This window comes from Fringilla coelebs (assembly GCF_963513975.1).
Source record: "Fringilla coelebs genome assembly, chromosome: 15".
Classification (NCBI taxonomy): Eukaryota; Metazoa; Chordata; class Aves; order Passeriformes; family Fringillidae; genus Fringilla; species Fringilla coelebs.
The window spans coordinates 7,249,980-7,264,483 of NC_140041.1; the positions used below are offsets into that span (position 1 = coordinate 7,249,980).

Below are 14,504 nucleotides of genomic sequence, written 5' to 3' on the forward strand. Positions count from 1 at the left end.
TTATTAGTCAGTGATTAGGGAGTCAGTATGGGGACAGAGAGACTAAATCCTGGGATTTTCACTGCCCATGAGTGTTCTGTTCTAACATGTGAGATCATATTTGCCTGCTGCTGGTAAGGGACTAAGGTGATTAATTTCATAAGGTTAATAAATCAGCTGAAAGAGCCTGAATGTTTGCTATAGGTTGCTATGGGCAATGCTAACTTGAGGTAAAGGGACATTTTAGATTCTAAATAGAAAGAGTAATGCAGTATATTGTTATAAGTCCTCCCCCAACCTGCAAAGACACCCAAACTAAAAATCTCTTGAGACAAAGGGGTCTGCCTCTGTCTAGAGGTGGCATTCATAGCACTTCCCTTCTTAATGGGCTGTGTAGTTTGCTTGGCAAACTGAAAATGCAAAGCAACACTTCATCTACTCTTCAGGCAGAATGATATTTCACAAAGACTATTCGGGTAATGTTTATGAATATCATGAAATGGTTCACTTGCTTGTTTTCAATATTTACTGTAAAATATGTAGTGGGGTTAAACTGAAGATTACCTGTGAAGATGGTATCTCCAGCTGGTCCTTTAAACATTTAGTGGTAAAGCAAACATGTTAAAGGTACTGTAATGAATGAATGTTATTGACTCTTTATGCACTTTAAAGTTTAACTTTATATAAAAAAAGTGTCACAAAGAGATGATGTATCGCTGAAGTGATGACTTTTTAAAATTCTGTATGCACCTGTCCAACAATCCAATGAAAAAAATGTTTGTTAGCTTGTGAAGAATCTTATACCTGTCTCCTACATTTATCTTTTTTATGCTAATCTGTGGATCTCGGTTGCCATTATACATCTCTGTGAACTTGGGTGGAGTCAGCAAAACCCCTGACAAAATGTGACAAGTCACACCCAAGAGATGGTTCTGCAGTTTTGGGGGGTGTTTTTGCTAACACAGGTTAGAACGTTGTTCTGCAGTTGTGAGCTTGTGTGGGAGATCCCAGCAGGGATTTCTTTGGTCCCACTTTGGTTCCTCCACCTTCTGAGGTGGGTGTTTGGGACAGAGGACTCCTTGCAGGCTTGGACAAAGGAAGCAGCTCTGTCCCATGTCAGTTTAAAGGCCATTTCCCCTGAGTTTTACAACATAGAGCAATGAAATGGCAGCTTTTTCTCTGTATAATATCAGGAGAAAAAGTGAAGGTATGAGTTCTGAAGTTCCCATAGATGATTAAGTGATAACTTGCCAAGTTACTTTTTTTTTGTGATCTAACTTCTCCCCTTAGGTTTTGATTGCCTAAATATATTAAGGACAGGTGACATGAGATTTAAACTTAGGAAAAAAACTTCTGCAAAGAAGGCTTTTAAAAGAAAATTGGTGTCTTGGGCTGAACAGGAGGAAATGAAGTAAAAATGCAGATCTACAGAACTAATTACAGATGGTAACTTCACTGTCAGGTGGGGATGTATTCATTGCTAGTTGTGACATAACTCTCCAATGGTTCTAGTTTTTAAATAATAATGTATTCCAAGTTAGTGGAAAAGTGCAAACTTTAAACATTTTAATTCTTAAAATGTATCTAATGAGTTTTTAATTTATGGTTTCCATTATTTTACCATATTTTCAGGGATATAGTTTTTTTAACTGCTTTCTTTTTACTTTAATTTCCTAGGTAATTATTTTAATATTTTTCTTAAGCACTCCTTTTGTATTTTAAGTCTGAAAAACAGGTTCTTCATAACTTGCAATAATTGCAGAACATCTTTCGAAACTGTTGCTGTTTAGAATAAAGTCCATTGTGTCCTACTGTGGCATGCATGACTTTGATTAGGATTCTGATTAATATTTTTGCCTGCTACCTATGAATTAAACAGAACTTTTCAAGTTAGGAAGATTTTTATTACTAAACGTGAGAAAGCAGTCTTTGCTTTTCTGTTCAAAATGTTCATTGAATACATTTTCTAGGCAACATCAGAATGTCAATCCATTTCTTGCAATTGTGATAAATTATTCATATAGGATAAAATTACTTATTTTACTAGTAATCAGAATGATGTAGGGATCTGGTAGTACTTCTTACAGGAATGGTCATGATGTTCTTAGTCTACCAACATTAATTTACTAAATTACTATGGTCTGAATTTTTCTAAGATGTTTAGAAAGACAAATAGAGAACAGAAAATAAGCTGCAAATACTTGTCTCTTTCTTTACCTAGAAAAGTTTATTGCCAAGTTAATTTAGAGAATTTTTTTTTTAGGACTTCGTCCCAAATACTACTTCTTAGTTCTATGGGATTTTTTTTTTTGCATGAAAGGGTTAAATAAGGGCATCTTTGAAAAGGACCATCTTCTCCCCTTGTACTTTTCCTTTCTGCCATGTACAAATTCAAGAGCACTGAGATCTCATTTCTTCTGTGCCTGGATGCCAGGAGAGTGGGAGGGAAGGTAGAAAGAGCAATAACAGGATACTTAGCATTTATTTGGCAAAATCCCCTGAAGAATATTTGCAATTATCTCAGATGTACATGGGATGTGAACTTCAGCCTGTTTACATAATCAAAACCCGTGTGTCTGCATTAACTCAGCATTATTGTCCCTTCCCCTTTGTACAGGTAGGCAAAGCATCCTCTGGGGACTAAAATGCATGTTCATGCAATGAGATTGTATTCAGCTTATCCCTTAGGAAATATTACCATAGCAAATCTTATTTCAGATTTGGGATGGATTTTATTCTTAAATTACCTGTTTTATGTTAAATTCCCTGTAAAGGACAAAATTGCCAACCAAGGATAAAAAAAAGTGGATCAGATTATTTTCAGATTTCAGAGATTTTGAACAGAGCCAGCCACTTCACTGCTTTACCAGACAGGCATCCTGTAGTTTTGTTCGCTTCTCAGTAGCTCTAAGTTATGCAATTATGGAAGAGATGTATCATTTACACTTGGGCAACATTTGGTCCAAAATGCTGATACCAATGCTTAAAAAAACAATCAGAAGTGATGTAGAGAGAACAAAAAAAGCTTATGGTTCTTAAAAATTATATGTAGAAACATCACTTTATGGTTAACTATTACAAAATAATAAGACTGAATAGCTAATAAATTTTCCTGTTTATCATTCATTGATGCTGAAGCTTTCAAATCAATACCTTTTCCACATCATCCTGTCTCATGCTGCTCAGCACTTGTGCTAGTGCAGTGTTTTAGGACCAGAAGAGATGAGGGAGGAGGTGCCAGTAGCACCTGAGTAATGACCCAGCCAGTGGGTGGGACCTGCCAGCTTGCATGGCCTGTAGTGCACCCAATTCCTTCATGGGCAGGTGAGAAGGCCCTTCAGATGGTTTTGGAATGAAGCCCTGGTTTTGGTTAAAAAAAATCTCCATTTTTTGGGTCCTGTGTAGTCCTACTTTCAGATGGACTTGGCATTCAGATTTGTTTCTTTGCACGCAAGTGCTGGGTATGAGCTTGACAACAGCTGGAAGCAGGAACTGCCCTACCTCTTCTTGAAAGTGATGCTCCAAAGGACAGGAAAGGTTTCCAGTGCCTACAGATGTTATTTTATTAAAGCACAGGCAAATGTACTAGAATGAGATGGCTCTTCAAATCTAGGAAGTTCTCATCAGTTATGGCAGAGAAGTTTGAAACAAATGCTTTCAAGTGTACTAAGAGTTTGCAAGGTGATTTTTTTAGCATAATTTTGCTTTCAATTTTACAGATTTTAGATATATTTGTAGCTTGAGCTAATGTGTTTCCCATGTGACATTCTCTTCAGGTCACCAACCATGAGGTGTTTTGTTCCTATTTGTGCAAATGCTCTGTAGGACCTGGAGGGGAGCAGAACAAAGTCACATTGTCTGGTGCTCATTCCCCTTTGTAAAAAACCTGATTTTTGGATGTTTCCACAGTAAATTTAGAAGTAAACAAATTATTTTAACAAATCACAATTACAGATTGGCTTGAAATTATTTGTAGTTTGTTTTCATAAATTTTGGTTGTGTTTTTGGTTTTTTTTTTTAATTTTGCTGTGGTATATTTGCAAAACAATCTGTAGAAATAAATGGAGGAAGAAACCCTTTTATAACTACACGACCTTTTCCTAAGTGGGTGTGCTGCAGTTTAATTTTGTGGAGTCTTTTCATTTTTTTGGCTTATTTCTTCTCTAGCCAAATTTTTGAGCCGAAGAACAAATGTTTTATCTTCATTCAGACATAACATACAGTCAACTACCTTCTCTCATGCCCCAATAGTCTCTGCCTGTGATTCTGTGATGCTGAGGATCTCCCAAGGGCCATCGAGGGTGGATTGGCCAGTGTGTAATTATCCAACAGAACTGCTGAAGACCTCTTAGAAACTGGAGACCCCAAAGTTACTGAAACCAGCCAAAAATGTAAGGAAGAGTTACCTGAGGTTTGAAAGAATTAATGACATCTGTTTTGGCATGGCCATTGTCTTGGCTTTCCAGAAATAGCTAATTTTCAGCAGCTGTAGGCAGTATCATCAGGTGTTTGAGGGCAGCAGGACAGCCCCTATATGGGGAGGGCATGGCTTGGGTGAGAGTTATGCCACACCTGGAAGTTGTCAGGGTCTGCAGATTGTGCTGGTCTCGGCACTCTCTGAAAATTCAGCGTAACACGAGCTGATGTCAGCTCTCCTGAAAGCAAGAGAAATAAAGGTGAGCTTGAAGTTAACAATTGGTCTGTCTTACCACTTCTTTGTTTCCTGTTATCAAGTCCATTAACTTTATTATTCCACTTATAGCTTCTTTAGAAGTAGCAGTTTTCAAATTGCAATAATTTTTCAGGGTTGAAATGGAATCACCGATTTAGGTGAAACTGTGGGGTGGTGATTTTTGGGACAGAAGCATTTGTGCAAGAAAGATGTAGCACTGCTAAATCAGCAGGAAGCCATCAAATTCAGGTGAATGTAGCTGAGGGCAAAGGAATTGGAAAGAGCGCAAGGAAAGTTCTCTCTTCTCTAAGAAATCTCACTGTGGCAGCAGATTAAGCAGTTGTGATGGAAGTAGAAGAATGAGAAGCAGAAAAGCTTTTGAAATCGGAATAGGTTTGTGAGATTGTGGAAGTCCTAAAACTATCTCTCTAGTCTTCCCCTTCTAGTCCTAAGGGAAGCACTGAAATTAATTCTGAGAGTTTATGGATATGCATTGTTTGTCAATACAATCATGGAGACTTTTTTTTTTAATCTCAGTAAAAGCATGGTAAACTAACTTTTGGAGGTTTTTGTTTAATACAGCAAATTATCCAACTATGCTAAATCCTCTCTAGCAGGTCTGTTTGACTTTCAAGCATTCATAGCCTGATTTTCTATTTTTATAGACATCTTGTAAATATATTAGCTGTGTGGATGTCTCTGTGCTTGTGTCTCATTTTAGGAATGAAATGAGAAGTCTTGATTTGGAGCCTTTTTTGGGGAAGTTTGGTGGCGTTTTTGTGGGGGTTTGGGTTTTGTTCCTTTTTTTTCCTATGGGTAAATTAGGTTTAGGCTTCTCACAGCAAAATAACTGAATGTATAGTCAGGCTTATAGCATATACTTGAAAATTCTAAAGAGAGTGATGGCAGATTAAATCTCATCAGATATAGGTTTCAATATACCAGTATTAAAAAGCATGTTTCTGGTGGAAAGATCAATATTTCCAATGTTTTTAATACTGGCTGAATTAAACCTACATTAATATTTTCTTATTTCTTTTTTCCCTTTTCTCACTTTGATAATCAATATGAATTTTATGTGAATTCAAATGAGACTATCTTATCCAGTCTAACATCCTGTGATCTGAGTGTTTTTCCCACAAGAAAGACAACCTTTTTTATTATATTTTTGTGAAGTAAATTGACATTCCGGAATGAATTATTCAAATGTGTTTGCTGACTTGTAAGCAAGCTTTTAGTTCATGTCTGTTATTCAAGATCTTTTAAAGGTCATGAGCTTTCTTTTACATATTGAATAGGTGTGTTTTTCATTGTAAATCTTGTCTTTAAAGAAAAGCCCCACAGTAATGTGTAAGTAGGAAGTCTAAATCTTTTAATCTACAGAATCCTTCTAAATAAGGAGGGGAAAGTGCACTGGCTCTTAATTTTTATAAATGGAACAATAGATCTCTCATGGGTATAATAAACCAATTTATCTGTGAAGCTTTTCATAAGATTTAATTAAATATTCAGTAAAGTGACTGAAATTTTGTTTGAAAGACAACACTTTCTTTTTAAAATGTTATTTTGTCCCCTGGGCTGTAATTAGGTTGCATTTAGATGGATTCTTCATATTTTACTTTTCTTTTCTTCACTCTTACTACTGGGTTCTGCTCTAAATGCTCCCTTAGTTTAAAAGAACAGGCTTCAGTTCCACCACTGCAGAAACCCATGAACAGACTTTATTTTTCATGGAGAATTCATCCTGTGGCTATCAATTTCCAAATAACATTACCTTTCTACTCTGGCTACACTAAATATGATCCTTCATGCATGTAGATGAAGCCTAGATCCCAAAGGTACTCTATTAAAAGTTCAGAGAACTGCAACCTTCATTATTTTAGCCTTGAAAATTATTTTCTGTAGATCATTTTGCATCTAATTTGCCTTCTTAGCTTGTTGTTCTGGGCTGCCACTTTAGTCCATTAATGTACAAGTTCTTTTGCTTGTTGTCTAATTCAGTTCTCAGCTGCAGCCTGGATAGAGCAGATCAGCTTAATATTAACTTCAGCCTCTGTGTCATATCCAAGCCTCAGTTTCTCTCCTTAACTAACAAATTCTCCTAAAAATTCTTTTTTTCATACTGTCCTGCCTTTTCTCTGAAGCATGAGAAATTCTTCAGCAAACCTGGAAAAGTCCTTGCTTACTGTTTTCCAATCCTTTTTTCAGCTAATCTCTACTATGGTCCCACAAAACCCAGATTTGATGGTAAGGCAGGTAATCCAAACCTTTTTTGTTCTGTATAAAACAATGTTATCCACTAAAATTTCTGCAGTGAACAGAGCTTTCTTGTTCCTTTTATAACATTATTCACTTGCCTAATTATTTTATAAATATGCTTTTTTCTTTTTCTACGTGTCTTAATGCTGAAGGGCTTTGGGGGCACAGGTGGCAGGAGGTAGAATATTTGGATCTCTGATTGTAAAAGAGGTGTCATTGAAACTGACACAGGTCATTAGGCCAGTCCAATCAGGTTATAGATTTATGTAACTGTAGGAAAATGAGGTAAAAATGAGGTAGAGTTGATTTTAAAAAAAGACTCCTTGATTATTTTCCCCCTTTTTAGTTTGTGTGTGTGTACCTTTAGCTTTTTTTTTTTTCATTGTACAGAGGCTAAAATTATTCCATACTTGCTTGGCAAGAGGTTTTTTTGGGGCTGGCTAACATAAAAAATAAGAGAACTATTGTTGAGTCCCGTGGTCTCCCTGAACACCAGCTCTTTGTTTACAATCTGGGTTTGTAAATGTTATAAATGTATAAAGATCTATAAATGCTTTGAAGGTGTCCTGTTTTGGTATAATCCCTGGGACAACAGTGTCTTGTCTCTGTCAGGATATTACATCCTCTTGGAATGTAAATAGCAAGTAAATAATTGTGCCACTAGAGTATACTTGATAAAACTTCCAATGCCACTCTGAACTTCCTCAGACACATCCCAGAGCAGTAATATTTATTTGCAGTGTGATGAGCTTGAAAGCATCTCAGCAAGCCTGGTGTATCAGGAGTGAGTTTGTTCCCTGGAATACAACTGGGAGACTTAGTATGTATAATGTATATATTAGCATAATGTTTTCTCTGGTATATATACATGAACATGTCCCTAAAGATAGGTTTCTGGGCAGTTTTCTTCTGAATAATAACACTTATCATATCCAATGTTTTGTGTACTGTGATGGCAATCTGGCTTTGCAATGCAAAGGTTTTTTTCTGTACTGAATAGGTAAATAATTCCTATTAGAGGAACACTTAGATGGTATTTTGATGTCAGTTTCTTGATGGGAATCACATGTTTTTTCATCAAGAATTCTGTTGAATTTCCTCCATTTTCCCCTGAAAGAAATGACAAATCCCTCAGTAAGTGTGGCAGAAGGGAGGTTTTGGGTAATCACTGATTAGGGTCTCATTTCCTTTACTTTGTGTCATAATACAAGGTGGGAAAAGTTCTTTCACCTCCTTAGGGCAGATGTGGCACACTTTTCCAGTTCGTGTGGCTTGCATTATTGAGGTGGGGATATATCAATTCTTAAGTCCTCCCTTGCTGGAAGGAGAAGCCAAACTTGCACAAGTGAGGGATTGCACAATTTTTTCCTCATTATTGTATCTGATTCATCAGCACTGCAGGTTTTCTTAGGCACAGCTAACCTGTGAACTAGGATAAAGTGCTTAGTGTCACATTAATTCCACAGATCATGACAAAAAAAATAATTCTATGTATGTTAACCAAAATGGACTTGGACTGAGGGCATTAAAGTGTTGGTTTGTTTCATAGTGATTATGTGTAAAACCTATATGGGAGCAGGGAAAAAATGAAATTTTAAATGTGTAGCATTAGTCATTCTTATTAATTGCAAGAAAATAAAAGAAAATTCTTAAATCACTGACTGCTGGGGAAAAAAAACAATTAGAGATCAGTCTGGTACCACTTGGAACACCTTCCTATATCAAAGGTGATTGACACTCATTCAGGCAGTGGAGAATCTCTAAGTAGTTAAAGGAAGGTTATTTCTCTTTAAAATACTTCCAATTCTATGGGTTTTTAATTTATTTTTTTATTAGACTAAGATAACTTTAAAGAATGGAGACTAGCTCTTTTGAAGGTTGTGTGTGAGCCATTTGACTACAAAATGAGACAATGCAGAAGGTTATAAGGATTATAATCACTTATATTTAGGCAGCTGATGAATCCAACTGGTCAAGCAGTCTAATTCTCAAAGCATGCTTTTAACAAACTCATCACAGAAAAACTGGAGTTGAGTGCAGTAGTTTTATTGAAAAAGTCCACAGGTGTGTGCAATTCCTTTATTAAAATGTTTTCAAATACATTGGACTAGGAGCAATTGATGATCAAGAGATATTCCTTTTTTATACATTTTTATTTCCAAAACTATACAGACATTGGAAAACTTTCCTTTTCCTCTGTTTCAATTAATAATAATTCTGTAGTGATAAGCTATAGGTCTCCCTTTTCAAGCTGCAAGCCCACTTTTCTGGAGGTGGTATTTTGCATCTTTGACAAATTAAAAAAAAACAAAACAAACCATCAGTCATATTTACATGTGCTTAAGGTTGCATAATTGAGCATCATACAGGTTCTGAAAACCAGTGGTTTTCAGGATTCACCCAGGTGGGTTGAAGGTTTTAAATACATACATAACTGCATTTGTGTGATTTAGTAGCCGAGACACCTTCTGTTCCCTTTTGTTTTCGAGGCTATCTATAAATTCTGTGCTAGCCATGGTAAAGGTTTGTTTTAGTAAAGGTACTCACTGAGTGAAAGCAGCACTGACAACAACTATTGCTGATCAAGGACATGAATGGGCAGAGAATTGTGTGTGTATATACAATAGAAGGACTAATGTTTCAAAATTAACTTGAAGCTCTTATGTAAAAATAACATCTAGAATAAAAGCTATTTCCTGTACTGGATTAAAGAACAAAAGACTCCCACAAACACTTGAGTAAGGAAAAAAGTGGATCTCAACATGGGAAAAGAACAATAGAAGCACGTGGATTAAATTCGGAAGCTGATCTTGCAATGTATAATTACTGGAGATTCAGTTGAAATATAGCAACATTAGCAATGGGAAATGAAGGCTACAACTGCAGAGGACACATACATTACACTTTATGAGCTATTATATTGGCCAAACAGATTTGTCTATATGTTATTTAGTTGAATCCTTAAGGCTTCTCTAATATCTTGCATGACAGTGCTGTCTGCTTGGATCTTCCATGCATGAGGGAGAGGGGCAATTTTTCAAGAAAAAAGAAAATTAGGTTTGTCCACATTTCAATTACACGAGCACATCCAGAGACACAAAATAAAAGACAAAACTTTATAGTACCTTTTTTCATTTATTTTGGCCCCCAAAAGATGCATGCACTAGGCTTTATGTACTATAAGGTATTGAAATATTTACAGCATTGTACATGTGCTCTTAAAGGGATGGCAAAGGGAAAGGTCTGTTTTCATCTTGATGGGAGTAGAAGTTAATTTTCCTAGCTTAATAATACCTATTCAAAGTGAGAGATGACTCTTCCAAAAAGAAAAGCCCACAGAGAATAAAGCTATAGCATAATTATAGCCAATGTTAACAAACTGTACAGCACTTTACCTGGGAATTCTCCTCTCTCTCACTCCTGTTTGGAATCACAGTATCAACTATTAAGTGATGTTGCTATGCTCCCCTTGTCCTGTCTGCCCTGTTTCTCTCTATTCCAGCAGGTATAGGTGTATATTACCTATCAACATGATTTTATTTTTAAATAATTTTGGCATGTGGAATGGACATGTAAATCACAATAACCCGATGGCAATTTTTGGACAAATGATATGACTGATATTTACGGGATTATGGCACTAAAGAATTCAGATCACTATAAAGCGCATCATAAATACTTCAAGTGGATTTAGGAAACCATCTCTCTAAGAAATTCAGTGAGTAAGGCTCATATCACTGATTTCCTACTGCTTTTAAAGGTACAGGTATGATACCCAATAGACCAGGTTGAACAAGCAGAAGGCAGTTGGGAAGAAGATGCGGGCGTAGGAGTCCATTTTGGCAATGCGGATGTGTATTCTGCCGTGCCTCCACGCCCCCGTCCGACAATCCTCAAAGCAGCAAAAAAAACTGGCACAGTCCTTGCCATCGAGACACTCATAGCCATACTCCTCATCCCTTTCTTGGAGGTGTGTAGCATTGTTCATTTGAATTGTAGCTGATCGGGGGCGGATGTCAATAGTTGGTGCCTATGGTGGAGTAGCAAAAGAAGAAAAAAGATGGTAGAGGGAGAAACTTTGTTATTATCACCAGACCAGTTGGGAATGATGGTCAACATGGGCATGATGGTTCTGTGGGGGGGCTACATGGGAAATTGCTGAGGTGTTCTAGAGGCAAAATTACCTTGAGCTTATTAAAAGCAGTTGCATCATACCCTTTAGAGGAAAGCAGCACAAACCAATCTAAAGTTAACAGCTATGGGAAATCAGCTTCAAAGCTACACTGTGTAAACATGAGAGGTTAAATGAAACATCCAGGAATGTAATTGATGGTATTTTGAGTTTTTGTTTTATAGTTTATGTAGCTGCTTGATATCTGAAGGCAATTTGTGTATTGCACATGAAAGGAACTGCATCAATTGGAAATGCAGGATTTTAAAAGGAGTGGTTCATGTTGAGAAAAAAGAATATGTATACACAGGAAAAAGGCAAAACCCAGGTTTTTTGAATAAGACTGGGAGAATCTCTATAAGACTCTAGAATTATTTGAATATTTGCAGCTCACCACCTACTAATGTTCACCAACTAGAAGGTTCAACATGTTCTGAATTTTATATAGCATCTGTACATGTATATATATACATACATATAATTAGAATGAATTGAGCAAGTTAAGCCTTTAAAACACATTCACTGGGTGAATACTGGGATGATAGCCATTGAAATTTTATGGTGATAGCTATTAGGGAAACATAACAATTCCATTCCATAAGTATGTAAATTCAATAGAATTTATTTTATTTCTTCCCCCCCACGCACCTCCCCCCCCCGCCTTTTAAAAATTTTTATAAAATCTCTGCATTTCTGAATGGAGATAAGGTTTCAGTGTGGAACACAACTAGATATATTAGGTAATTTTCTAAGTGTGTTGGTCCAGTGACAACATTAAAAATCTATATGCATCTTAAACCCTTTCAAAACTCTTTTGTTTTTTTTTTTTTTTTTGCACAATGAACAGCATTTGAGTAATTGATGGTGACACAGTTTTTTTTTTTCAGGTCAACATCAGAACAGCTTTGGTTTTATAATTAGGAATAAAATCACAAAAGTTAAAAATCCAGGGTCAGAGTTGAGTTCTAAAAGGGTGTATTGCAGGTTTGAGGCTAGTTGGTGCTATTGGATCCCATGGCAAATTGAGAGAGAGGAGCAGAAATGTTTTAATGTTAAACTCTCTTAATTCATGAGATCCAATAATGTTGGTCACTCCTGAACTTAGGTTAAGTTCAGAACCATAGTGGTATTTAGGCTGCTGAATCAACTCTACAAATTGTTTAGGAATTTGTAGCCATTCTACTTAATTAGGAAGTAGCTAGAATAGTTTTCTCATTAATTAAAAGACCAGACAAAACACCACTCTCATCTAAGCTCTACTAGTTAAATTCAGCAGTCGCATGCAGTGAATTTCCATTCCAAAAAACATTATACCTTGAAGGAAAACATCCGAAGAAGCTTTCATTTTGTAGACAGAAAAGAGAATCAGAGGATTTGTTTTAAATTAAAGAAAGGAAAGAAAGAGACAAAAATAATGTAAATTAAAAATATGTTTGTAAAACACAGTAAGTCAAAAAGAACCAAATTTATAGAGAGATTGGGATTACAGCAATTGAAACAAGTATCTGTAACATAAAATCCCCCACATTTTCAACTTGTCACTTTTTGTTTACATCTGGGCCAAAGACTTAAGATATCAAACTCCTGTTAGATTTTCATATCCTGAGGGAATTCTAGTCTTTTATGCCGAACTGGTTTGAAAGACACCATTCACAGTTTATAGAAGCACCTTTTAGAGAGAAGACTTTTTACCTGCAGACTGTGCCCTGAACACTACTTTTATGGTTTTTAGACTCTGTGATTAGGATTCTGGCAAGCATTTACAGTTCTGTTTCTTCCCAGATGCTCACAGATTAGTGTAAAGAACCAGTTATTTCTCCTCATGTGGATTCCTTAAAGTGAAACAATTAAATCTGAGGTGCGTTCAGTTTTGGTCCTTTTGGTCCTGACTGCCTAAGACACACATACACACAGATACTTTTATTTCCATCTAACACAAGACACATCACTTGAACATTTTACTTTTTTTTTTTTACAGTCTACCTCTCAGCAGCTTTTAAACTTGAAATTATAGGAATAGTATGAAGTGTAAGATTCTGTAACTGCTATTTTTTTCTATATCCATTTTTGTGATTTATTTTAAAACTAAAAGAGAATATTTTCAAAAGTCCTTGAATATGTTAGCAGAGTAAATAGAAATTACTTTATTCTTTGTTAGATGCCTGAAATGGAGATGAAAACATTCTTTCTTAATATAAAACATTTTTCCTTCATGTTTTTCACTTTTTTTTCCTTTAGTTGATTTAAAGTTGTGGTTTTGGGTTTTTGGGGTGTTTTTTTTGTTTCCTTTTTTTTTTTTTTTGTGGGTTTTTGTTTTATGGGGGTGTTCTGGGTTTGGGGGTTTTTGTTGGTTTTTCTTTTGGTTTTGGTTTTTTTTGGTAGATGATTAGGCTAAATGTTTTAGAGATTCTAGACAACACATTTGTCAGCTCAGTTGTGAAAGGCAAGGAGAAATCTGTCCTGGACAAAATAAGCATATAATTCTTTCCTTGTCTGGGCAAAAGCCCAAATTGTACTGAGGATGTTCCCAGGATTTTTTTACTGTTGTTATTATATACATTATTTTTACTATTGGGTATCATATATCCGTAAGTATCATTATAAACTACTGCAAAATCACTTTCTAAGGCAGAGAAGTAGGTAAATAAGATAAGAAATATACAAAAAAAATTTAAGGAAACAATGGAAAGGAAACAGATGCTAAGGAGAAGTTGGAAGAAGCAAAACACCAAAGTTTGAATATAAAAGTTTAACTGTAGTTCTGATAAGCAATGTAGTCATGTCAATAATGTGGACATAAGTCAATGGCATAGAATACTGCTAATACTAATACAGAGAAACTGAGAGCTTTTCTATAAAGAGATCTATATATAGCATAAATAATGCCTTTGGTAGTTGTGGTTTGCAGAATACTTCAGTTAAAAAGATCTTTATCTTGAGAAATTAGTTCATTTGGCATCCAGAAATCTGTAATATATGAGCTTTTGATTCTCCAAGTGAATATTTGCATACCTTTTGTTACAAAGGATGGGTATATAGGTAATAGAAAAGTATGGAAAATAGGGACAGTTACAAAGAGGGATTAAAATGCTCTCTCAGAAAAACTAATTAAATTTTAGGCCTTGCTGGTAACAAGATACATACTGGGTTTTTCTTCTTTTTGTCTTTATCCTTGCTTGGCTTTCTGTTGCTGACAAAGTAATGCAAAGTTCCATATTCCACCAGTGCAGAGAACACAAAAATAAAGCAGACTGACACAAAAAGATCCATGGCTGTCACGTAGGAGACCTTGGGAAGAGATTTACGAGCAATTGTACTTAGGGTGGTCATTGTCAGGACAGTTGTAATTCCTGGTAAATAGATAGGAAAAAACAGAAATAACATTACTTCAAGTAGAAAACCGATTTTGCCAGTTCTCTCTGT

The 14,504-nt window shown here is 35.8% G+C and overlaps 1 protein-coding gene across 4 annotated transcripts in view; it reads right to left on the reverse strand.

Moving 5' to 3' along the window:
* Positions 1-10,664: 10,664 nt before the first annotated feature.
* Positions 10,665-14,504, reverse strand: part of GABRG2 (gamma-aminobutyric acid type A receptor subunit gamma2) — a gene marked incomplete at both ends in the record, with an annotated part of 58,010 nt that continues 54,170 nt past the window's right edge. For 2 of the 4 annotated variants that reach the window (XM_084215705.1, XM_084215706.1), the window contains 3 exons: positions 10,665-10,940; positions 12,396-12,419; positions 14,226-14,431. In XM_084215705.1, coding sequence (XP_084071831.1) covers positions 10,665-10,940; positions 12,396-12,419; positions 14,226-14,431 — 506 coding nt within the window. The remainder of the gene's footprint in view (positions 10,941-12,395; positions 12,420-14,225; positions 14,432-14,504) is intronic. The other 2 variants (XM_084215707.1, XM_084215708.1) reach the window with 1 other exon arrangement.